This window comes from Tinamus guttatus, unplaced genomic scaffold, assembly GCF_059628265.1.
Source record: "Tinamus guttatus ecotype Peru unplaced genomic scaffold, ASM5962826v1 Tinamus_guttatus_pri_ptg000659l, whole genome shotgun sequence".
Taxonomy (NCBI): domain Eukaryota; kingdom Metazoa; phylum Chordata; class Aves; order Tinamiformes; family Tinamidae; genus Tinamus; species Tinamus guttatus.
In genome coordinates this window covers 367,361-393,073 of record NW_028289193.1, presented here as the reverse complement: position 1 = coordinate 393,073, position 25,713 = coordinate 367,361, and the positions used below count along the sequence as shown (strand labels likewise).

At 41.4% G+C, this 25,713-nt stretch overlaps 1 protein-coding gene across 3 annotated transcripts in view; it reads left to right on the top strand.

Annotated features, from left to right (window-relative positions):
• Positions 1-2,090, top strand: part of SNTG1 (syntrophin gamma 1) — a 301,850-nt gene extending 299,760 nt beyond the window's left edge. For all 3 annotated transcript variants that reach the window (XM_088536360.1, XM_088536359.1, XM_088536357.1), the window contains one exon: positions 1,818-2,090. In XM_088536360.1, the coding sequence (XP_088392486.1) occupies positions 1,818-1,976 (159 nt within the window). In that variant the 3' untranslated portion in view covers positions 1,977-2,090. The remainder of the gene's footprint in view (positions 1-1,817) is intronic.
• Positions 2,091-25,713: the final 23,623 nt, after the last annotated feature.

Below are 25,713 nucleotides of genomic sequence, written 5' to 3'. Positions count from 1 at the left end.
TAACACATGAATATCGTAAACATTTCAGTGTTCCAGTGAATATTTACTTGCTCATCCTAAGCACAGGATAAGTAATATTAATAAAATGGGTTAACTGAAAAATCCATTCATTTGAAATACTAATAATTCTCAGTATGAAGTAGTTTCCATAATTTCTTGTTTCCTCATCCGTGAATTTCCATTAATTTTCCATCTAGGATACATATCTTATTTTGAATGTTGAGGAGGGAAAAAAAACTATGACATAGTTATAAAAATACACTTCTCACAGTGTCTAAAATTGAAAGTGTTCCTAAGCAGATATTTTAAACTGATAAACATAGCAGATGTGTGAAAGTTGGCATTAACCTTCTTTCTTGAGAACTGATAGTCAGGGGAGTTTAGGAAGCTCTTGGGCAGTTAGAGGTTCCTTTCTGAGCATGTCCTGAAACCGCAATGGAGCTGCACGAAATTCCACTCGCTGGCTCCGTCAGAGCGTTCCCTCCACATCCAACCGGCTGCTTCCCAGCAACTGCCGCACGTGCACATGGAAGTTGTGTGAACGTCCCCACGGGTTACCTAGAGGAACCCTCCTGGAAGCCTCAGGAGACACAACATTGCAGGTTGAGATCAGCTGGAGACGTTCGACAGTTTTGGTTGTATTTACAAGGTTGTGAATAATTTGTAAGCAAACAAGAAAACTCTGGCGTTAGATACCCTGCAAATACAACCGTTGGGCAGAAAGACAATCCGAATGCATCACAGATGTGCTGTTACTGTCTTAATCTTGCAAGACACACACACGTAAATGTAGGCAATGCATAAATGCAACAGAGATAGCAAGTCTGCACTGCAGCCTAACGTATGTATGTATTCATGTACCTCATCTTTCAAGTAGAGAAACTGTTTATTAAATCAAAATATCTTTTGATTTGGATCAAAACAACATAAAAATATCATATGTATCAAAACCTAAAGAAGACCACAATCCCTGTGATTTTAATTGATCAAATACAATCAGTTAGCCAAAAAGTACATATATTCATAAAAACATAGGGCTTTTTAATTTCTTTCCTTTGTGTTGGTGTTCAAAAGCATCTCAGCTAGTCTAATAGCATATTGAAGAATTATAAAGAAATGTAAGTTAAAGGAAAACAAAAAAGTGATTTTTGTTTGTTTGTTTGTTTAATTTTGCTAGTATGTTTAAAACCTAAAGTTTGTTCCAATTTTTGGTCTGATAATGGTAAGACTCTAAATGAAAATCGAGCTAGAATATCATGGTGTGATAGTAGCCCAGTAGCCCCAAGACATATCGGAAAATATGTCTCTCTTTTTTTTTTCTTTTATTGACTATGGAGTCAGAATAAGTAAATAATAGCTATGAGTATAGACTGAAGTGACAGATAAATGCAACATGTGGATCTCAACATTGCTGATCTTTTCAGAGATGCTGAATAGAAAATAGTAGCCCAAAGATATGTGTACTAATATGGTGCATTCATTCCCTTTCCATACACATCAGCCTGCTAACAGTGCCAAATTTGCATGACAGGAAAAAGCTAATATATGGTATTTGCTTCCCGCTCCTTCATCAGATAATGTTTCTGCGGAGGCATTTAACTCAGAGCTTTATTTGTATTAGCCTTCATGCAACTATTTATTGGATGGGGATAGCTCAACATCTAAGTTCCCATCAGGCAGATACCAGGAAAAAGCCTATCAAACTATTAAAACTGCTTCTATTTGAATCTATTCATTTTATGGGATGACTTTAGTGATTTTTCTTTTCTTTGATTGCTGGTTTGTTTCGTGTTTAACCTCTTTTCCTTCACCTCCAGGAGCTGGAATTCTCCAACCTGTTTGCAGTTCTTCACTGTATCCACTCGTTCTTCGCAGCCAAGGTGGCTTGTTTGGACCCTCTGTTCGTGGGCAGTCAGGCCACAGCTTCTGCTGCTCCCACAACCTCTGGTACTGGCAAATTAAAGCATACCACTTGACCCCTCACACTGCCACTTACAAACAGGACATAACCGTGTATATACTCATGAGAGTTAGACCTTTGGTGAACCGTGCACATGGAAACCAGTCTTGGGAGGAAAGACATGTTGCAGTATCAGCAGATAAATGGTCGCATGGGATCATAAATTCATCTCTGTTCTGCAAGGCACCAGTAAATACTCCTAGCCAAAACTCCAGAATAGGATGGATATGCTTTTAGTATGATTTGTACTTACATAGTGCTTTAAGCAACACTGCAAGCAAAAGAGTAAATGATGCAGTGAAGCACTTCGGTATTTAATAAAATTTTCAAATTGCTGTAATAATATACAAATAGAATTGTCCTTTTCCTGTTTTCAGATGATTTTATATGACAATATATTAAACCCTTAGTATGGACTTAATACCTTACTGCTATATTGTAAATGACATAAGAGCAAGCAACGAGCATATAGTACCTGGTGACAAGGAGATGAGCATGAAAAGGCATTTGTGAAAGTATCTCCTTAAATAAGAAAGCACTTTAAGCACTGTTGTGTATCCATATTTGTGTCTGTGCATTGAGTCATGCTACTGTTTTTTATTTTGTTCTTTTATTCTGATAGCAACAATGACAAAGGTAGAGTCATATTGGACTGACACGTTAAAAAAAATCCATGAACGTTCCCTCTCCCTCACATAAAAACAGATGTGATATAAATTTAATTTAAAGCATAAATTAACTACAGGTGTGTAACATAGATTGTCCATTATTTCCTTCCTGCTTTTTGTTGATAATTAAATTATGTAACTCTAGTAGTCTTTGTTCACAAGCTTTGATTTTTGAATTTGTTGCAGACACAATCCACCTAATGCATTGTTTCCATGTATAATCTTGATTTCACATCATAAATGCAATTTCTCTACCACTCAGGCTCTCAGCAAAATAGACATTAAACATTATGCTTGAAGAACGATTCCACCCTTTGAATTCTTAATGATTTCCTTTTTTATATTGTTAGTAATAGACAGGGACAAATTAAGTAACTTGTAAAGATGTAATTGGTGACAGAATGCATAATGTCTTTGCACAGTTAAAATTTTACATCACTCTGGACCACCACTACTAGTTCAAAAGTCAAATGTAATAAATCATGAGAGCTCTAAATTTTAAACTAAAAACTTTATTTGAATAATATTTTGGAAAATAATTTCATTTGGGGCTAATTTCCACACGTTAGTGGACACGGCAAAATATTGGAAGAATACGTGTGATATACCTGAAAGAGTGCAAGAGATGGGCATTTTTTGAAAGGCAGGACAAGAGAAATTAAAACATTGAGGAAGAACAATTGGTGCAATTTCAGCATGTGCATAATATTTAAAATATATTTAAAATATATTTTTAAATATATTTAATTTATTTAATATATCTAAATATATTTAAACTATAAAATATTTTAAATTTTGGGAGGATTATATTTACTATATTCAAATCAAAACTTCCTGTATGTTTCTTGTTTTGACTTGTTATAAAAGCACATAGCAGGTTAGGCTTATGGATACACTTTGCCTGGTGCAGCAGAAAGACTAAATGTTTCACATCCACCTCTTCATATTAAAAGAATTATAAGTGAATAGACAAATCCAGGGGGAAGCATTTTCAGAATGAAGCTCTATAGAAAGTATGGCAGGGACAAAAACTGAATGAAGTATAGGGACAAAACATGCCTCTGCCACTTTGCTTTGTATTGGAAGTATTTGGATTGACATATATGAGAGACTGTCCTTGCAAATTGTGGCCTTGAAGTATAGGTGATTCTGATTTCAAATAATCTGAAAAACATCATTTCTGGGAACTCTTTATCTCTTTCAAGTGACTTGAACAGGCGCTTGCCGCGGGAGCTGGGTGGGTGCCCGGTTCTGGATCAGAGGGCATCGTGCTGAGTGTCCCCAGTGTCCAGGGTTTCACAGTCAGTACGTGGGGGGTGTGCGCGTTTTTATGGATCCTCTGTCAGTAACGGGGTCAAATCCTGGTTTCTGAATGCCGTTCCAAACTGCCGTGGCTGTCAGTGGCATCTAGGATTTGTTCCTGAGAGATTATAAACCCCAGATGCTTTGAATCTGAAATTGCAGTGGTCTCGGGACGATGGCTCAGACATTTCCCTTGTCAAGAAAGCACATACTGGAAACACAAATTGTGACAGGACATGACAACGCTGAAGAGGAAAGCGCCACATCTGCTAGGAGAACTTCTCCTTCTCTGTGCTCTCAAATCAGCTCCTTCCTTTTAGCACCCAGCCACAGATATCCCTGTGTTAACACCTAAGGAAACACCCATGGCAGTGACAGAATCCAAAACTAAGCCCAGGGAATGTTTGGGGTTCTGGTGACACCCCTGTGCACAACCGTACCACCGCAACAGGCAGATGTCTTAAGTGGCCTTGTTTAATGTGCTTAAACGTGAAAGTAGCGTATTCGAGAAACAACAGGAGCTCTGCAGCTGCAAACTGCTGCAGATCGAGGGATTTCGGTAAATGAAACAATTAGGGGAACGGGGCTTTGCTCCGAACTGACCTGCTGAAATCACTGCAGGGCCCTGAATGCACCAGGGTCTGCTGGAAACCTGTGTCACACTCTGCCTTTAGAACCGCTGTGCACAGCAAAGAGAGCCTTTCCTTACTGGTGTTAAGCTCAGAATATTTAAGAGACAGTAGCCTGCAAATCGGTGCTGTGATTTGTTTTATTTTGTTCCTTTAAAAACAAAACCGAAAACCGAAAACAAACCCTCTGTATTTCCAGGAGCAAAACTGATGGGGCTTAATCCTCAGTCTCGAAAAGATTAAAGTGGCAATATAAGAGCATATAACGGGTAGCCTTGGCTGCAGCCGTGTGCTGGTTTATCCATCCAGCAGGTTCTGGGCAGCTCATAGACACTGAGAGGTGGTTCTGCTCTCCAGGCCTGCCCTCGTGGAGGAGGCTGGTGGAAAACTCAGCCAAGAGATGGGGAGGGCAAATTTTAAATTATAAATAGTCCTGAAATAGTGAAATATCATCTGCAGATATATTTAATGGCCATATTTTTCATTTAAATACACATAGGAAATTCACATTTAAAGCATTATGAGTTTCATACACATATGTCAAATGGCAGACTTTCTGTTGCAGTCTTTCATTTAGTATATAAGAAATAATGAATATTTTTATTTTGTAAGCTAACAATGAAGGTAAACACAATTATAATGAACTATGAACTATCATTTTCTGTTGAAGCTCTGTAATCAAATGAAATTATTTTGATGAAAAAATGCAAAGCAGGCAAAATAAAATAAATCCATAAATAACCCATAAAATAAAATGTAATTTGCTCTCTTTGTGCTATTATATTGAACCTTAAATAAATTTACTAAAAAAAAAAAACTTTATGCATATACATATAGTACTGTGCCTATTGAAGTCATGTTAAATAGGATACCAAAAAATATATAGTCCTAATTATAACTGAAAATATTTGGGTTGACTTACTTTGCTTTTATGATGAAAATTATGTTAATTAAGGACAAATTGAAGTTTGTGGACACCTGTTGTTAAGTGGGTCACTTTTGATGATCAAGTTCTTAATTTTAAGATTTGCTACTCAGACTAGAACTCATAAGAATACAAAATAATAGTAAACAGTACCGATATGCTATGAGATTAAATTAATGAAAAATATTCCGTTCAAAATCAGCTGTTACTCCTGAAGAAATGTATTTGTTTACTTTGTGTGCTTTCACAGAAGCAGTTAAACACATGGGTAGATAGTTGTAGATGCTGCAGCCTGCGATTTGAAATATGATTTAGTTTATTCAATGCCTTAAGATGTATCTTACATCAATCACAATATTTAAAAGGCTGAAGATCTTTTGAATGTACAGCTTTTGACCTTTAAAATGCAGTGGTAGCTACACATCAGTATCCCTATGTGTGCATATCCTGCAGTATTGCCTCTACCTAAAACAAAGATCAGTCTTCATTCTGCTTACAGCTATTCCAAGGAACTCTTTGGAAAATGTTATGGATTAATATTAAACATAAATCATTGTATCACACTTTCCATTTTCTTACAAGGTCTGCAATCTGGAAAAGTATAGTCCCTATAAAAAAAAAATTAAGCTGATTTTAAAATGCTTCAGGCAGCTCTGAGCCTTTACTTTGTAATCACGTCTAATTCTTTCATGTGTATTAATGCACAGTTAAAGTACTGTCCTTTTTATTCCCCAGTTAGGCTTCCCAAATTCAAGTAACTGTCTTAGTAAATGAAATGACTAAATGACTAAACCAGACCTGGAGGTTCTCAGCAGGAGCCTTCCAGGCAGGGCCGTAATTTGGACTGATAATAATGTGTTAATAACGTGTTGTGCAGTCGGGCGCCTTCCCTCTCCCACGCCTGCAGAGCTGCTGCTGCATGGGCAGCTGTTTGGGGCAGAAAGAGCCTTTGCAGTAAAACCCCTGCGTGTTGCAATATTGTCCATACCACAGAGCAGCCCTGGAGCAGGCGAGCTCCAAAAACCAAAACCAAAGCCACATCCAACGCGTCCCCTCTCCAGCGGACGCGCAGTCCCTGCAGCCAGGCCCGTTGAAAGGGACAACCCTCCGCAAGGCTGCTGGCCCCGCAGCCAGGTCCTGTGTCCCGGCGGTTCCTGCTGGTGCATCCCACGTGCAGCAGGATCCCTAGTGAGCGGAGCCTCCACCTGGGCCGAGGCTGGACGGAGCAGCCCCTCAGCAGCGCTGCGGGCGGGCGCAGGGGATCCCTGCATGCAGAGAGGCCACATGAAGGCGATGGATCATCCCAGGGAGGTTTCTCTGCATCACCCTTCTCCTGCTCCACAACGTGGAGGAGCAGGACCACACAAAATGCCACCCTGTGCTGGCCGGTCCTCGTCATGCTTTGTCTTTCTCCCCTTCTGTCACAAATTTGTGCATATTCCCTCTTGTGTTCCCATGGGTACCCCCCTACACCCGCCTGTCTCTGCTCGGACAGGCAGCAACACCGGTAGGGCACAACCGGCATCACCGTCACGGTACCCCCACCAGAACAGTGCCAGGAGCGCGACCAGCGCTAAGGTCCAAGGGAATAAAGTCAAACCCGAGTTTATTGCTTTCCTGAGTAAAAAGGATTTTGAGTGCCCTTTTAGCATCTTCCCAGAATAGGGTCTGTAAGGCCAACTAAGTTCTATACCCTTGGCTTTTTATAAAATTTGTCTGTTTTCAAGGAGATTAACTGAGGCAGCAGTTCACAAGCTATTGGAATCACTAGGAAAAAAATAGGGAATAAAAAACAAAATTTCTATTTGGATTCTGTATATCATTGCAGTACAGTAGTTTATTAAAACACATTGGACATAGTAATACCTACACAGCATTCCCTCCTATAATATACATACCTTCCACTTTGTCCACAGGAAGCCCAACTTTATATCATAGAAGTCTTGTATTATTCAGTATATACTAATATATAATACATGGTGTGTGTCTATATGTGTGTGAGTATACATATATTAGTATATACTAAAGGAAGATATTCGGTATATATTAATAAGTTACATAGGCATACAAATCTGTGGAACTTTACAGTCAAAAAAACTTAATCTTATAATACTATACAGAAAAATATGTATATTAGGTGAAGAAATGGCTATTTTTGCAGCAGATGTACAATCTCGATATACAATAATAAATTGATGAACATTAGCTGAATTACATATTTCTTTTGAATTTTCAGTTATCCTTTAGCATATTTGAAATACGTCATAAGTTTTAATTTGTTGTGGAGAAAAAGAGACTGAACAAATGTTAAAGAAAGTGCTATATATTTTATAAATATTAAAAATTTAAGAAAAGCTATTGAAATTATTTATTTTATTTTCAGTTATAGTTTTGTGGTTGTTTGTTTGTAATATGTATTTGTGACAAACATAAGTCACCTAGTTGTTTAAGCTCATTAATGTACCACTAATAAAACCCTATCTTCTGTTTTGTTTTTGTTATGTTTTGTTTTGCTTCTTTTTGTAATGGAACATAACAGGAATAATAGTAAATAAATACTTTTTTAAACTAATCTTTTGTATTCAGTCAAACAGCATGCGAATTTTATATTGTTGAAAGTCTGTCTGAAATATCCAGGGAAAAAGAGAGTGGAGGGGACTAAAGTTATTTCCCAGCACCCAGTTTGTTTGATCATTTAATGGAAATCATCACAACTCCTTACAGTTACGACCATCCCACCTAAAGCAAACCACCCACCTAAAATCTAGCTGTCATTTTGGAAATCCCGGTCTCTTTCCGATGCCTTTGAAGCCCATCTCCAGCAACCAGGTTATTCTACCATTGACATTTAAATGCTTAAAGATGGGTGGAACGAGTCTGACACTGACACTGCAGCGCTTGAAGGTATTTTTTGGTTCAAAATTGCAATACAGCAACTTTCAAATAGTCTTGGAACAGCCAGAGCAAAATCAATTTGGCCCCATGCGTGCAGCAGGACTGGCTTGTTTGAGGCGATCAGGAGCATATTTCATATTTCATATTTGTGTGCATGGAGAGAGAAGCTCCGTTTTGCCTGTGTTTTTCCCAGGCCGAGGGCAGGAATGCTTGGACGAGGAGCGATGAGCCCCTGTTCCCATCCGGAGCGCTGCTGTCCAGCACTTTCCTGCTTCTCCAGGCTTTAGGGCGCCGTCCTCGCCACCCTCCTGCTGCTTCCCGAGGGCCGATCCCAGCCGAGATCCGGGAATTCCGCTCGGACGGGCCTGGCCCTTCCTCCGCACAGAGCGAGTCCCCATTGCTGGGCAAACCTTCCCGCTGGTTGAACGTCTTCTCCACCCCAGAAGGAGGAAAAATGTGTTTCACGTAATCGCGAATGCGATGAAGACCTTGTACTGTAAGACTTTCTCAAAAGGAAATTCTTGATCCTCACTCCTTGATGCCAGCAGACATAACCCATCTGACATCACTCAATTTCTTGTGTTTCAAGATCATTCAGTGAAAAAATACAGGAGAACGGATTTTAAAAAAAAAAAAAACGAGGTCAAGAGGGCCTTAGAAAATTTCAAGATTAGAAAAATCTTGGAAGAGAATATGTTCCAAATGTACAGGTGTGCTGCCACAGCTACCATTTCCACTTAAATAGGAACTACATTTTCTCTAGGGAGCATGAACTCACACAAAACTTTTTTATTCTGTAAGCAGACATTTCCTCGAGCGTTATCATTCTGCAATAACATCTTTTCCTTCTTCCCCACTGCTTTTGACCTTATTTGGAAATTACTGTCATCAAAGTTTCTTAACATGACACCCTGGAACATGTTCCATTAAATTCATGGTACTTCTGTTGCATGATCATTTGCTCTTCATGCCCTACAGTAATTTATTCTTCCATCATGTAAAATGAATTGAAATTCACCTACCTGTGCATTTATCGATTAAAGTTAACATAGCGTAATAGTCACATCTCATCACTGACTTACTTGCAGAGTTCCCTAATATTTGTTTTCCAGTAATTTAGCATTGCTATTTTTATATTTGCTTATGTTTGCTTAGCAATAGATGGTTTTAATTTTAAAATATTTTTCAATTTAAAATATTTTTTTCCATTAAAGGCCAAAATATATTGTTAGTATAAACAGAGAACTAAACACTTTAATTTCCTTATCACAAAAATGTCCCCCATAGCGCTGTAGTTCACATTTCCATGCAATTACTCCGGAATCAGGAGGCAGCTCCGCTCCCCGGCGCCCGCGGGGCAGGAGGACGGGGCTGCTCCCGCCGCCCTCCTCCCAGGCCCCAGGAGCAAATCTGATCCCTGCTCCTCGTCCCCATGGAATCTGCTCCCTGCTCCTTGACCCTGTGGAATCTGCTCCCTGTTCCTTCCCCCCGTGGAATCTGCTCCCTGTTCCTTGTCCCCCCGTGGAATCTGCTCCCTGCTCCGTGTCCCCCCGGAATCTGCTCCCTGTTCCTCGTCCCCATGGAATCTGCTCCCTGCTCCTTGTCCCCCTGTGGAATCTGCTCCCTGTTCCTTCCCCCCGTGGAATCTGCTCCCTGCTCCTTGACCCTGTGGAATCTGCTCCCTGCTCCTCGTCCCCCCGTGGAATCTGCTCCCTGCTCCTCGTCCCCGTGGAATCTGCTCCCTGCTCCTCGTCCCCATGGAATCTGCTCCCTGCTCCTTGACCCTGTGGAATCTGCTCCCTGTTCCTTCCCCCCGTGGAATCTGCTCCCTGCTCCTTGACCCTGTGGAATCTGCTCCCTGCTCCTCGTCCCCCCGTGGAATCTGCTCCCTGCTCCTCGTCCCCGTGGAATCTGCTCCCTGCTCCTCGTCCCCATGGAATCTGCTCCCTGCTCCTTCCCCCCGCTGGAATCTGCTCCCTGTTCCTTCCCCCCGTGGAATCTGCTCCCTGCTCCTTCCCCCCCTGGAATCTGCTCCCTGCTCCTCGTCCCCCTGGAATCTGCTCCCTGCTCCGTGTCCCCCTGGAATCTGCTCCCTGCTCCTTCCCCCCATGGAATCTGCTCTCTGCTCCCTGTCCCTGCGGCAGCATCGGCCTCCTCTGCCGGCCTGATAATCTAGGGATCCAACGCGAGGTTCCCCTCAGCAAAACGTAATAGTTTAGATGATTGCTTACCTTCTTATGATTTTAGGTTTGGTTGGCAAAGAACGGAACCTGGCAGGGGGACAGGAGCACGGTGACGCATCAGTTTTTCCAGCTGTCAAAGAATTTGCAGCACCTAAGAACTGGCAGTTCTCAGCACTTGGGCTTGCACTACATCAGTGTCACCCTGGGCTTTTATACCGCTTCCCCTGTTGTGTCTGGCACACGCACAGACCCTCACAACGTGACCCGTTAGTTCATCTTCAAACCCGGCTCCGTCCAACCTCCCCTCGAGCCCCCGCTCCGCGCGCCCGGGGCAGCCCGGCTGCTTCCCTGGGGATTCCGAGGTAATGAACACGTAATAACCCTGCTCCAGAAGGGTTTCCTCCACCCCTGGACAGCCCAAGTATCAGCTACTGCTGCGAACGTTAGGTGTGACAGGAAGCCTAAGACCTGTGGAAAATCTTAAACGTATAAGCACAGAAGAATCCAGTCCATTGTCTCCCTTCATGCAAGGCAGAGTAGATATTTAATAAATATTACCAGCATATTCACAAGATCTGCTCTCTTTTGCTCTTTTTCCTCACCAACCAATGCATTGAATGACTGCAGCACTAAAAACCCTAGACACGGTTCTGCCAAATGACAACCCCTTCTCTACAGATTGAGCCCTGTGTTTTCCAGGGAAACTTCACTGCTTCCCGGGGGATGCCTGGGCAGGGGCCACACACTGGATAGAGCCTCACACAGACGCGGCCACCCTGCTCCTGTGCCACCCGCTGCAGGGTGACAGCCCTGCAGAGCGCCCTGCCGCAGCCTTGGTGCAGCCTTGGTGCAGCCTTCCCGCATCCTTGGTGCAGCCTTCCCGCATCCTTGGTGCAGCCTTGGTGCATCCTTGGTGCAGCCTTCCCGCATCCTTCCCGCATCCTTGGTGCATCCTTGGTGCATCCTTGGTGCAGCCTTCCCGCATCCTTGGTGCAGCCTTCCTGCATCCTTGGTGCATCCTTCCCGGGCACGGGCAGCGCCCACGGCCCCGGCCCCTTGAGGCCTGCAGACATCCACACGCAGCTGCAAGGGCAGGTATGGGCTGACGCCCGCAGGGTTCGGGATGTTGGAGGCTCTGCTTGAGCCAAGAGTCAGGTTCAGTAAAGCACTGGACACACTGCGTGTGGCAACAGTTGTAAATCACCAGTGTGGAAGTTATTTAAAGTGAGGAAGGCCACAAAGGAGGACATTCCTCCTCGATGACGCAGCACAGACGCAATGGCCCCTGGCAGGGGCGCTCCACGCAGTCCGTGTCCCTGATCGGCCCTGCAGGGACAACCGCAGGTAACAGCGTTTTAACTCCTTTCTGCTCTCTGGGCTCTCTGAATTGCAACCTGCGCCTATTCCAAACTCTGTTGCTGCAGGACTGAGGATTAGAATGCTTTTGCTAAATGCTGAGGTTGTCATGTAAAGCTGTCTCCAAAAAACGGGATTTAAAAAAAAGCTCCCCAAAAGCTGCATCAAATCCCATGAGATCCCATGAGCCCTAGTGAAAAGACAAAAGATAAACTTCTTATACAGGCAGATCAAAACTGTCACCTTTCACAAAGATACAATCAGAATGTCATTTTTTACCTACTTTGCTTCAAGACATTAGTAAGGGAAGAGGAACGGTTTCAGAAAGGTCAAATCCTTTGCTAAAGCAAGGAGAATGTGTGGTGGCGGCTGGTTGTGCTCTTTTTTTACTGTAAACCTGGCAAGTGCCTTTCTGGAGCAAAGTTTTAGATTAAAGCGACATAGACAATTTATATGAATGTAAATTCACAGACAGATGAATGTTTGCAAGAAGCATGAAGTTTAAGTAAGTGATTCGTCATATCACAAGAAAAGCCAGAAATTCAGAAGCACCTAAATCGGTGCCAGGCGGGTGGCTGGAGCGCTCCGGCTGCAGAGCAGGAGCCTTCCCTGCTCAGGAAGCCACGGGGTCCCGTTCCCAAGGCAGTGCTGGGAGATGTCCCAGGGAATCACAGAGTCACAAGGACCCACTGTGAGGGACCAAGGAGCTGCTCAGACGGCAGGAAAATGTGCATAGGGGTATAAATTTGGAAGAAGGATCCCGAAACACTGAATCTTATCCTGATTCCTTAGGAAATCATGTCATTTAACACCCCTCACGATTTTAATCCTCCTCTTAAAAGTAATACTTTTTCACTTCCCTTCCCTTCCCTTCCCTTCCCTTCGGGTCTGCTGCTCTTGTTGGAAGGCTCTCCAGACTCTCCCTGCTCTGATGGTCTGAAACCATCTTCTAATTTCCAGCATAAACCTATTCGCAACTCGTTTATCTATTTGATTTTCTGCCAGCATTATCCTCTAATTTAAATAGTTATTTTCCAGCTCTGGTGTCAGTCCCCTCTTCTCTCTCCTTTTCCAGATATATTTATAGCAAACAATCATATGCCCTGGCAGTTTTTACTTTGCCTGAACACACACGCCCAGCTCACGCAGAACACATCTATGCAGCGCAGTGGGGTTTGGTGCAGAGATCCCTGCGCTGGCGCTGGCTCCAGCCGATCCATCCAGCTGTTGTGGTGCAGGAACACGGGCTCAGAGCCGGGAGCAGCTCATCCCGTCAGTGCGGGTCGTGGTGACAAACCCCATCCGTCACACCGTGACGTTGCTGCTCCGGAGCCCGCGACGGCCCCGGCAGCTCGGGGCCCTCTGCGTTGCTCTCCTGCTCAGTGCAGACATTCGCTAACCAGGTTCCCTGGCTTCCTTCCACATCAGCCTAATGGGATGTGGTCTCACTTTAAATCTGCCCCAGCTTGACTTTTTAAATGTTTTTTCCCTGGCTCTGTCTGCTTCTTCACTGTGCACCATGCTCCAGATATGCTCTCCCTTACGTCCTGCACTATGGCCATATATTGTGTCTATCATCTGCAAAGGCTGTGGCTGGTTGCAGAGTCACCCCACGGCCACGTCACGCTGGTGACCCACAGGACCCTGTGAGGAGCTGGTGCATCAAGGACCTGCTTGTTCTTCCAACCATGTATGAGCGCTCTGCTCATCACTAATGAGGACGGGATGTGGGAACAGGTCAGTTTATCACGCAGAAGATGAACTAGCAGTCCTTCCTTCCTTCCTTCTTTCATATTACTGGAATCAGGGAGAAACGAGTCATCACTGTAAGAGTTTGCTTGCAGAGAGACAACTCTGATGGGCGTCGGGCTCAAGATGCAGATCAGGATGCAAATATATTTTTTCTTCCTTTCTGGGAGAGAGGCCAGAGGATTTATATTCTAGCACACCCCCCTGCCCATCTTTTGGCTTCCAGCCATGTCTGAATGGAAGAAAATAAAAAGCTGTGTAAAGGGCAAAAGAGAACGAATGAAAGGCTCACAGAAAAGCTTTTCTTTATGGTCTTCCAGAGGTAAAATATCTTCAGCATTTATCAAGTCTTGTTCCATCTTCACAATCAGACAGTTTAGTTCTGAGTGATTAATCTTTGCTTTTTTTGTCCCCCTGGATTATATTCAGGCAGCCTTGGTTGGGACAGAGCTCCAATGACAAAATCATCATTATGTTCTACACACTTTTTATTTAAGCCAGAGCAATCACATTTTTCAAAGCTCATTCAAACTTTATGTGGACGGTTTTTAGAACACACAAAGCACAGAAAGAACAGCAGGGAAAAATTTAGAAGGGAGGGGTTTTCCCTTTTTGTCTCATAGTAAATACGTACATTTGAGCAAACAAATTTAAATATAATACGATGTGTTGGTTGCATTGGAGAATGTTAAATGGTTGGACCCTGGGAGGTGTCGCTGAGCTCACGAGCAGTCTGTTCACACGAGCTGGTACCAGCAGCTGCTTCAGGAAGGATGCTCCTTCAGCACCTCTCTGCATGCAAGTCTAACATCAACACGAGCGTTTGTTCACTGACTGAGGGTCACTTCTCACTCCATTTACTGTTGTGAGGTCCTGGGTCCAGAATGTAATTGAGAGGAAGGGAGGGAAGGAAGGAAGGAGGGAAGGAAGGAAGGAAGGAAGGAAGGAAGGAAGGAAGGAAGGAAGGAAGGAAGGAAGGAAGGAAGGAAGGAAGGAAGGAAGGAAGGAAGGAAGGAAGGAAGGAAGGAAGGAAGGAAGGAAGGAAGGAAGGAAGGAAGGAAGGAAGGAAGGACATTTTCAATTATGATTTGGGAACAGTAAACACTTCCCCTATCAGGCAGACTTCTGCTCTTTCCTTCTATTATTTTACAGGAAACTGCATAGAAGCCACACAGCTGAACAGCAGACAACAGGGAAGATCACAGAAGCACAGAATAACTCAGTCAGGAAGGGAGCCCGTCGAGTTCAGCTCTGTGCCCTTCCAGGTCGGGGCATGGCAGAGCACTGCATCCAAATTTTGTTCTAACCTTAAATTTCTTTATGGAAGTTCCGCACTTTTATGATGAATAATAACCTGAGCTAATAACCTGGGCCTTAAGGAATGTCAGGAGCCTTCAGTCCATTTCCGCTAGAGAAGAACAAGAAAGAAAGATTGCCTTCAGATAGACTTCTTGCTGTTCAACACTTGGACAACATGGTTCCTGTCTGTTATGTGAATATAATACTGCTTTAATTATAATATTTTTAATTATATTAATATTGTGATTCCTACACATTTGATCCTCATAGTTTGACCGATCGGTCATGTTCTACACCGGTTGGATGAGGTGAATTGGTGCTGCAGCCTCCTTATCCATCACTTCCAGGGTTTATAAACCACTGCCACATCCTTCCTCTGGCCTCTCCTCTCCAAACTGAAGGGTTGCAGCCTCTTTAGTCCCTTCTCACATGGAAGCTTCATTCCCTTGACCATTTTATTTTTCTCCTTTATATGTTGCCTAACATCATCACACCATTCTTGACCTGCAGAGACCAGAGCTGCACAAATACACGAGTTTTATTTAGCAGGTAAATGATGCCCCCTGTCTTACCCTCAGCGACTGTTGTGACAGTTCTCCATTCCGGTAACTTTTGTTTCTACTGCTGCACATCAAGCCAGTTATGTAGAAAACTTTTCACCTCCACTCTTTCTTAATTTCTTGTTCCAAATTCAGGCTCATGGAGCCACAATTTAGATTTATTTTCTTAAATACATTGCCTTATATTTATCTCCACTGAAACTCAATTACTATCTTCTAACAGAATAATTTATTTGGTGAGTCCCTTTGGCGTACTTGATTATTGGTATGGCTTTTGACTACCCATAAAGGATTAAAATGATGCACAAGCTCGCAGATGTACTGCATAGTCTCTTCTCCAAGTCATGAGGTGTTGAATAAGACTGGTCCCTGGAGGATGCAACTGCTGATTCATCTCCATCCTGGAAAACAATAGTTAATTTCTAATCTTTGCTCCCAGTCTTTTTAAAAATATCTTTTCCTCAAACCTGGTGACAGCTCAATTTGTTTAGGAGACCTCTGTGTGGAACACTACCAGAAGCTTTTTCAAAATCCAGTTACATATTTTTGAATATATTTCCTCCACCTAGGTGTTAATTGAAAACCTCACAGATGTCTAGTCGGCCAGTGAAGCAGCAATTTCCTTTCACAGAATGCATTTTGCCTCCTTACAAAACAGCATTTGATGGATGTGCTCAGTACTCATCCCAATAAACCAATCTACCTAAGGAGATTTGCATGCTTGATGTTTTGCAGTTCCTGGGATCCCCTCTATAGTCCTTTTTTACATATAGCAACATAAGCAGCTGCAGATCTGCCATGGTCCCCTGCTACAGCAGCAGTTGTAATGTCATTCCCCTGGTCCTTCAGTTTTATGCCGGAGTTCCTTGGCTGAGAGGCATTTGGTCTGGGTGTCTTCTCATCGTTTAGCACCTGTGTGCTCACATTGACATTGTTCCCAATACCAAGACCACATGGTAAGTGTAAGAACCTCCTCAGGATCCCCAGACAGAGAATAGATTCAGTTATTCTCTTACCCCAAAAGCATTTTACACCATTAGTTATTCTAACTGCTTAATGACAATAATGTATTAAATTATTAAATCATGATTTTTTTATATATCTGTCCCTGCTTTATTTTCTACCATATAAAAAACGATTTCCTAACAGTGCAAACACATACGTAAAGCTCATAGCTATGATTTTTAGTTGTCATATTTTAATCTTCTATGGTTTCTGAAGGAAAATAAACTGCAACACAAATGTCTTCTATTTGTTTCAAATCCTAAATGACAGTAATTCAAGGAAAAAAAAAAAGTAGAAACTCTTTTTTTTCTATTTTTACTTGTCTTTTTTGAATTCTTACTTACAGGAGATCAAAGTCTCCCCAGGGTGCCAAGTTCACAGTTTGAGAACTCCTGCTTTAAACTTAAAGTATTGTGAGGTGTAAAGAAAGGAGACACCTACAAGAGTGTGAGAAGTATCTCCTTGTGGTTAGTGTGAATTATACATTCTTTTGTTTTACCAATTAATCTCTCATGAGGTTTTTTTATTACCATTTTTTTTCTCTATAGGATAAAGCAGACTAAAATTAGAAATGAGGATAAGATGATTGCTGGTTTTTCCCTGGTTTCTGAAAGGAACTTCTTCCATCTCCAAAAGATTAGCTAAGCAGTCAGAACTGTGACTATGGGATTAGGAGAACCTGAACTTTTGATCTGAATATTTTGGCTGTTTTGCCATTGCCAAGTCAATTACCTTCCAGGAAAATTTTCTCATCTGCAAAGCAAGCAATCTTAGAATACTAAGATCTGCTGAAGAAGGGTTATTGTGTATACTTAAGACAATGAACATAAAATGTTCCAGCGAAAGTAGCATGTCAGTGTGATAGAGCCAGAGAAAGTCAGATTTACAACTCATCCCTCTGTGTTTAAAAAGTGTCAGGATTTTATACAAAAATATAACATGCTGATGATATTTTCATCACAAATAAAACTTGTCATCTAAATCAAAGTCAATATTTTCTGCCACATAACAACTTGTTCATGCTCAGAGATTTGAATCCTTAATGAAATCCTTAACTAGAAGAAAATAGGTTTTCTATCAATCACTTTCGATTTTAAAGAATAAGGGAAAAAAGTGCATCTCTCCATTTTAATCTTTTAAAAACCTGTTTAGAATAATCAACTATCTTTTGGAGGGAAATATTAATGACTATTCATATTTCTTACAAATATAGTCACCAGCATGGTCTCCTTATTAATCATAAGGAGAAATATCTTTACTCAGAGGTGGAAATTTTTGAATTATTGCTGTTACATTACCATGAAATATGCATTCATTTTAAAAATAATATAAGATAATTTGTGTTAAATATTTTTACAAGAATGCAAAATGTGAATTTCAATCAGAAACAGAATAACTTTTAACAGTTCACATTTTTTGCCAAGTCCTAGTGTCAAGCATACCTTTGGAGATTTTATATAACTCTTAAAGTAAATTGAATATTAACAAGCTTAAAAAAATGCTATATTTTCCCAAAGCAAACAGAAAAAAAAAATAAAACACTGTAACGCAAACTCAGACAGCTTGCTGAAAATAATAACATATGTGAAAACTATGACCCTTAACAAGAACTCAGTTTTTTTTGCATCATCTTTTACTAATCGGTGGTTCTCAGTGCTCAGCACGTCTCTGAAGATTACCATAAAATCAACCAGAACCTGCAGTTTGTCCATGATGTATCACAGAAATTGTGTGGTTATTAGTAAATTGTGTGGAAATTAGTAAAACTTCAGAAAAGTATCAGCATGAAAGGCTGAAATTCATTTAATCAAAGTTGGGCAGTAAAGGGGTTTCTACAGCCAGTTCTTCTGGACTTAGATATCTTCTACTTGGAGATTTGAGGAGAGGAAAAAAAGCTGAGGAAGAGCTTTCTAAAGTTACTTCCATGGAATTCCTGCAAAGAGTGGCTGATAGCAGCTTATGGCTATATCCTGTCCTTCCCTAGAAGCTTCCGTCCAAGTTCTTTGATCTAATTTGAACCTATCTGTCACGCACAGAAACCTTTTTGTTTCTATAAAGAAAATGTCTGTGTATTTTTTACTTCTCAGATAATTCTTTTCATGCCCACATCCCAAGTAGCAAAAACATTGCTGATTTTCACAGTGTTACTGTAAATGTGATACTGGAGATATTGCCAGATAATGATGAAAAGAGGCCCAGTGCAATCTTTGCAGGAAACATTCCCACAGCTCTGCCCTCCTGCTCCTGCACAACTCCTCGGGGTGCCCAGAGAGCTCGGCTCCCTCCTTCCACTGTTGCTTAAATAAGAGCAGAAGATAAATGAAGCAAGAAAATGCTTAGAAGGCACATAGGAAAAAAAGGAACAAAAAGGGAACATAAAGGCATAACATTAGTCAGGGAACAGCTTAACGTCTCTATGGGAAGGTGGCAGTTTCCCAGATATAAGCAAATCTCAGGGTAAATAAATTCCTCACCAAAATCAGTGAGCAGGAAGGCTGAAACATTCTGTCTATATTTAATGGCCTGTGCATAAGTTGGAGATGTCTGATAACTGCATTCAAGAGGAATGTGCAAAAAGGGATTTGGGAACAATATCTTTTAATTTTATGGGAAGCCTGAGCCTTTAAAATGGTCGGAGAAAACATAAAAGTATTTTTAAAAAATGAACCACAGTCCTATTATTCTTGCATGCTTCAATGAGAAGACTGGGAGAGAAATACTCTATGTAGTACAAATAAAGATCCCGTTATTTCGGTGAATAAACTAAAGCAAATGTCTCAATTATGTGGTTATCTGTTGCAATGTTTTTTCCCTGGTATCGCACAAATACTAACCTCAGAACTAGGGATACTTTCCTGGAATGGAAATCTATTCTGATTTATTTTATAAAAAAAAACAGATCCAACTGCAGTTTTTAACATTAGATTTCTTCCCTTATGATCCAGTGGCTACCAAGATAAACCAACACCATTCTTAATGCAGAGATTGAGACTCACTCTTAAAATCTGCTGCTACTAAAATGCTTTATTAAAGTATTGCAAAGTATCAAGTAATTTATACATATGTTTTTTCATTTCATGCCTTACTTAATGAGGATGGTGCTGTAAGTTCAACAAATCAGGTCCAGTTAATCCATATTCATGTTCCTGGATCTGTTTTTTTTCTCTTTTTTCTTTTTTCCAGCCTGGATCATGGATTTCTAGCCCCAAACAATGTCCAATTTAATAACATGAAAGTTTCTTCATTGTTTCGCTTATGTTGGCAAGCTTTTATTCCCTCTCAGGCCAAACTAATTCCATAAGTTGACAGAAGCCAGAGGCATCAAATCTAATACTTCTGGCATTACCTCTTAATGACCCTTTTGTGGGCTATCCTGAGTCACCTCCTATTTGCTGTTTGGCTCATCTTAGGCAATTCCAGGTAAGAGGCACTTAAGTCAAAATATTTGTACGGAACCCATGGGTCAGCCTATAACATTATCAAATGATTTAAGAGCTCTCCAGATGAGTCACCGCATCAGCACTGCATTGATGAATCCTGCAGAAATCAATAGCTCCCCGCATACACTCAGCAATTTATATAAATGTCCTTGCATGATCTAGAACTGGGGCCAAAATTCAGCATGCTGATAAAATTACATGCCAATAATTGCTTTAATTTTACATTTGATCTTCAAAATGCAATAGTTCATCAATCTTACAGACATCAGTGAGAGTTAAATAAGGATAATAGCTGCAGGACAAGGTCTTAAATATTTATTTAGCATCTAGAAATTTTCTTTCTCCACAGCCAAGATGAGTTTCTAATTAAAAGGACCTTTTGAGAAGTGGTGGAAGGAAAGGTTTGAATCCTTTTTCTCTCCTCAGAAATGTTGATTATTGATCTTGAAACCAACAAAACATCAAAAACACATTAAACTTGCTTTGTCTCAGCCAAAAAGAAAGAAAAATACATTGATTTGTGGAGGAAAGGCTTCCCCATGAAATAAAGAACAGTTATTTACTTCTGCCTGTGATGGTAAAATTGCCCTCTATTGGTGTTGTTCCTTTAATTTTGGCTAATCCTCAAGGACTATGTGCCTGGGAAGCCACTGATGCTAGTGGGAAGACACAGCACATAAGAAGTCGTTGGATCATCCCAGGCTTTTGACCAAATATAACTGCTTGTTCATGCTTGCAGAATCAATAGCAACCCAATGTGTGCCAGTCAAGCAGAGACAGCGCATTCTTCCTTTTGTTTTCCAGGATGTCAAAAACCCGGAATGCTGGACAATTGTACCTGGAGCCGAGGACTCTCCTACACTGATCTTGAGTATCCATCAGGGTTGCTAGTTTCCTGCATAGCGTGTCTTGTCGTTTTGATATTTGCAAATCAGATACTTGTAACAGGGTTATAGAGATGTAGTTAGGATTAGCAAATATGATATTTGCAACTCGCATTGGGAAGACATGCTTTGGTTTGATATGTTTAGTGCACTGGAATCGAGGAGATACTCAAAGTGGCAATGCACAAACCCCATCCGTCCCTGACTCTGCCACCCATGGTTTGAAGGATAACTTAGTCCTAACTTTATTAAAGGGGTTTGCAACTGCTCTCCATGAATCTAGTATTACTGCTTGCTTTCCTCTACCTAAACCTGTAGAAGACCCCCTTCCTATGGGTATCCTTCCCACTGACACAGCAGGGAGCTTGCTGAGGTTGTGGAGAACACTGGGTACTCTCCATATAGTGAATCCTTATTCTCCAAAGAGAGAGAGAAGTGCTATGCAGTTTAGTCAGCCATTTAATTTGTCTACTATTGATAAGACAATTTGCACTTACTATGAAAACAATAGCACTGCAACTCTTCCCCGTAACTGTATCTTATGGGGAGCAACAGATTTACAACCTTGGGGATGAGCAACCCCCACTCTGCAATATAGTCAACCTATAAATGCATCCTGGTGTATACAGTGGAAAAGAGGGCAGGATTGCCCCCCGCAACATAACCATAACTTAAATTGCTCTTGGTTTGGAGAATTTCACGAGTTCACGGGTTTTACACCATTTGGCCCAGGATTTTCTTTCGGTTCAGTATCAAACAAGTCAGCGTTGTGGTATTGCCAAAATGTGACAAATTGCTCCAACTGGGAACAACACGATTGGGTCAGACACTATTGGCCAGTTTACATTTCCCTAAAAGTAGGCTGTCTGTGCCATAATCACAGCATAAAATATAAATCAGTAAGTGAAGACTTTGTGCCTCGTAATGATTGCCGTATAGCTTCTGGTGACGCTCCGGCTGGTTTGATCTGGGCCTGCAGTGATGGCAATATGTATACCTCCTTATGGGCTGGATTACCTGAATGCCAGTGTACCTTGGGCCTTCCAACATTGTGCCCCATGTGGAGGAGAACTCCCCTCTGACCCCACTGGATGGCTCGAGCAAAACGGGCAAAAACAGAACTGTCAGGACATGTAGAGGGTGGCAGGACCCAGGAGCAGCCACCCGCATAGCCTGGGGAACGGAAGGATTTTTTGGATTTGGTCGTGCTACTGTGCAAACGCGGTTACGGTTAAGTAAGCTAGCCTATCAAGTAGAAAAATCAGCTAATGCCACTGATACCAGTATACAGTTGCTCAGTCATCAATTACAAGCCACATCAAAAATGACTCTTCAGAACCGCATGGCACTGGACTTGATGCTGTTGCACCAAAATGGACTTTGTGGCTCCCTGAGCCTCTCCAGTACCGACTGCTGCATTTATATCCCTAATGTTACACAGGACCTTGATATCCAACTAGGGAAGATGCAACCGGTGGTGAAAGACACCCATGAACTCTGGGAATCAATGAACACTAGTTGGCTGGCGAAGGTGTTTAGTTGGTTTGGATTTGGTGTCACTGGTTGGATCCAAAGTTTAATCGGATATGTGGTGATGTTCATTATGATGATGATTATCCTACGTAGAGCAATATCCTGTGTAAAATCTACCATAATGAAAGCTATTAATGTAAAGCTGATTCAGGTCACTGCTTATATCCCTTTACAAGCAGATGACCCAATTGATGTCCCAAGTGCTAAGACTCAATATGCAATGGTAACTGGAGTCACAGGGTGCATACAAAGTTTGTTACAATCATTACCTACCATTCTAACTGCAATCTCTGTGGGTATATATATATATATATATATATGTATATATATATTCTTGTAGAAGTAGACTCCCTGCCTTTTTTGTAACTCTCCCCTTCTAATGTGCCAATGTGCAATCACTCGCTTAACTGCATCATGTTTAGGCCATGTAATGTTAACACCTAAACAACTCCATGTGAAGCTTGAGTGACTATAGTCACCGGGTGGATAACGTGGAAGCGTTGTTTGAAATCAGGAGCTGAGAGGAGAACCAGGGCCTATCAGCAGTTCCGTCCTTGCAGACGCTCGCTGGGTCGATCCGCAGCTGCCGCTTCCAGGATGGCTGGTGCGCACGGGCTCAGCTCCTCCACGGCTCCCTGGGCAGCACAACCGGCCTCCTGGCAGCTGCCGAGGGCAGGAACGGAGGCTGCAGCGGAGCTCTGAAATAAAGAACAGTTATTTACCTCTGCCCAGGAGGTCTTTGCAGTATACATATTGTGAAGAGAAAGTCTATATATTATGATTTTGTAGACAGGTCACCATTACAAGCATGTCCATATTGTGTTAACTAATATTACCATAATGATAGACAGCACTGTAGCATTTGATCTTACCATAGTGTTTTCTTTTCACGTATGTAGCAACATGCAATTACAGATGATAGCAAATGTTCAATTTTAATACTGACTTCCAGTGTATACCAATGGCAAACTATTGTAAATGGGTAACAAAATGTCTATATTCTCCAAGACTACAGAAGTTGACACCAAAAGACGATTCCCAAATTTAGGATCTCAATTTGCACTTGAGAAAACTGTATGAGGGATTACAACCCCCAAATCAGTTAATCTTGATTTGGGAGAAAAAAATAATCAGCTAAGTATGTCATGACATCATACAGCGCTGCCTTAGAAATAAAACGTAAGTATTCATTTGGAAGTGTATTCAGAGCCAGAAAATATCTTGGAGACCATTTGGGGACCAGTAAAAAAATGTCTTTGACAATTTGGACAGTTAGTTTTATAAAAGCATTTATTTTCTCCTCCCCTCCCCTCCTCTCCTCTCCTCTCCTCTCCCCTCCTCTCCTCTCCTCTCCTCTCCTCTCCTCTCCTCTCCTCTCCTCTCCTCTCCTCTCCTCTCCTCTCCTCTCCTCTCCTCTCCTCTCCTCTCCTCTGCTCTCCTCTCCTCTCCTCTCCTCTCCTCTCCCTCTCCTCTCCTCTCCTCTTTTTTTCTTTTTAAATAAATAGCATAAGATCTATCTGACAGAAATTCATGGCAATACATTCGCCTCATTCATGCCATGCTGCAATGCTCACAAGCAAACCAGGAGTCTGATATGACTTCAAATAATGTCATAATCACGTTGTAAGGATATCAAAGAATATTAGTCACCCAATTTAGCTTATACTTCTAAGGAAAAAATATGTAAGCAGATCTAAATCATTGGGCTAAAATTTCATGCTGTATTACCACTGAAGCAAGCAGGAAATTCTGATGACTCCAAGAGAACAGAAATTTTGGTACTTAGAATAAATGCCTCGAACCTTTATTACGAAATGATATTGAAAACACATATCTAGCATAAATTTCAGGGGCGTCAGCCAAAAAATAGAATTTATATGCTTGTTTCTGAGAAACTGTTCCCACTGCAAAACAATAACAGATTTTCCTCCCCATGTGTATAAAATTTTTGATTGTAATAAAGAGATTTGTTAAAAAATTAAGTATAGTTTTGTGCCACTGTCTACAGTGTTGTCTCCCAGCAAACATCCGTATTCAGTACCTACTGCTTCCTGGGCACTGGAAATGTGCTGCTTTCACTGTTCTTTTGTTTTGGTCTTATACTCCTACTTCTGCTCTTAAATCATTAATTAAAATGGTTCCTGACAAAAAATGGCCCACGCTGCCTCCAAAGAGATTTCGGGCCAGATGAAGGATTTTGCACTGACCAGGACCCCTCTCAATAAGCAGACCAAATGCTGCCGCCCTGCTCTGCAGGGTAAGAGAGTTCAACTGTATATCTGAAGGCTACACCATGCCAGTTCATCTCAATGACAGAAAACAATATCAGAAATATTTAATTTAGCAGGGTGATGCAGCGTTAGAGGCTTTTTCCTGTGTGTTAACAGAAAATCACTCCCAAAAATCAAAGCCCTAATTAGAACTAAAACTTTGCTTTAATTTATCCCTGTCTACAGACATTTCAATGGCTGTAAGCTCAATGTTTCACATTTAAGATGTGACTGTTGCTGCCAAGACTTACAGTGTCTCATCTATTATAAAAGCTTTGGATCAGATCTTTCTTATGGGAAATCACATAAGTTTAGGGTTTGTCTGTCAAACATTGATCCACTTGCACATGCCAAGGGTGCATTGAAATAATGAGCAGGAAGAGAAGGAAGGGCTCCGGAGCTTTGCATGGGGTCTGCTGGACCGTCTCAGGATGGAGGAGCCCGCGTGGTCTGCTTGGAGAAATTCTGACATCAGCAGGACCAGGGCCAGCAGAACAATAACACTACACACGGCTCTGATAACTTTGCTATCTTGCCATACTTGGGATACAACAGAGCATTAATGCAATTATAGTAGAATTTAGATATAAATTTGTTTTCTGGTCCCACTTGGTTATTATCAAAGTATTTTAATTACTCAGCTAGGGAGATAACATATACTGGAAATATAAAACAAAATTTAATCATGATATATTTCTTCAGAGTATAGTATGACCTATGGCCTTTGTGATAGAATTAAATTATTATCATAAACTGTACTATAATCCTTCATTCATTAGAGCTGCTAAATAGATGCAATAATTTAACAGCTCTCCTTGAGTCAACTAATGATTATAAGTAGTTAAAGACATGAGAAAGGTGGTAAAATGCAACAATGTTTTTTTTCCAGCACATAAACAAGGTAAACCAACCTAATGAGAAGATTATTAACCTTTTTCAGGGAAGCTTTCACAATATAGCGTTGTGATCCATATAAGGATAAGTTCATGTATTCCAAATGCATTATCTTGAGATGAATGCTGGAGATAAAATGGACATAAACACGTCATCTATGA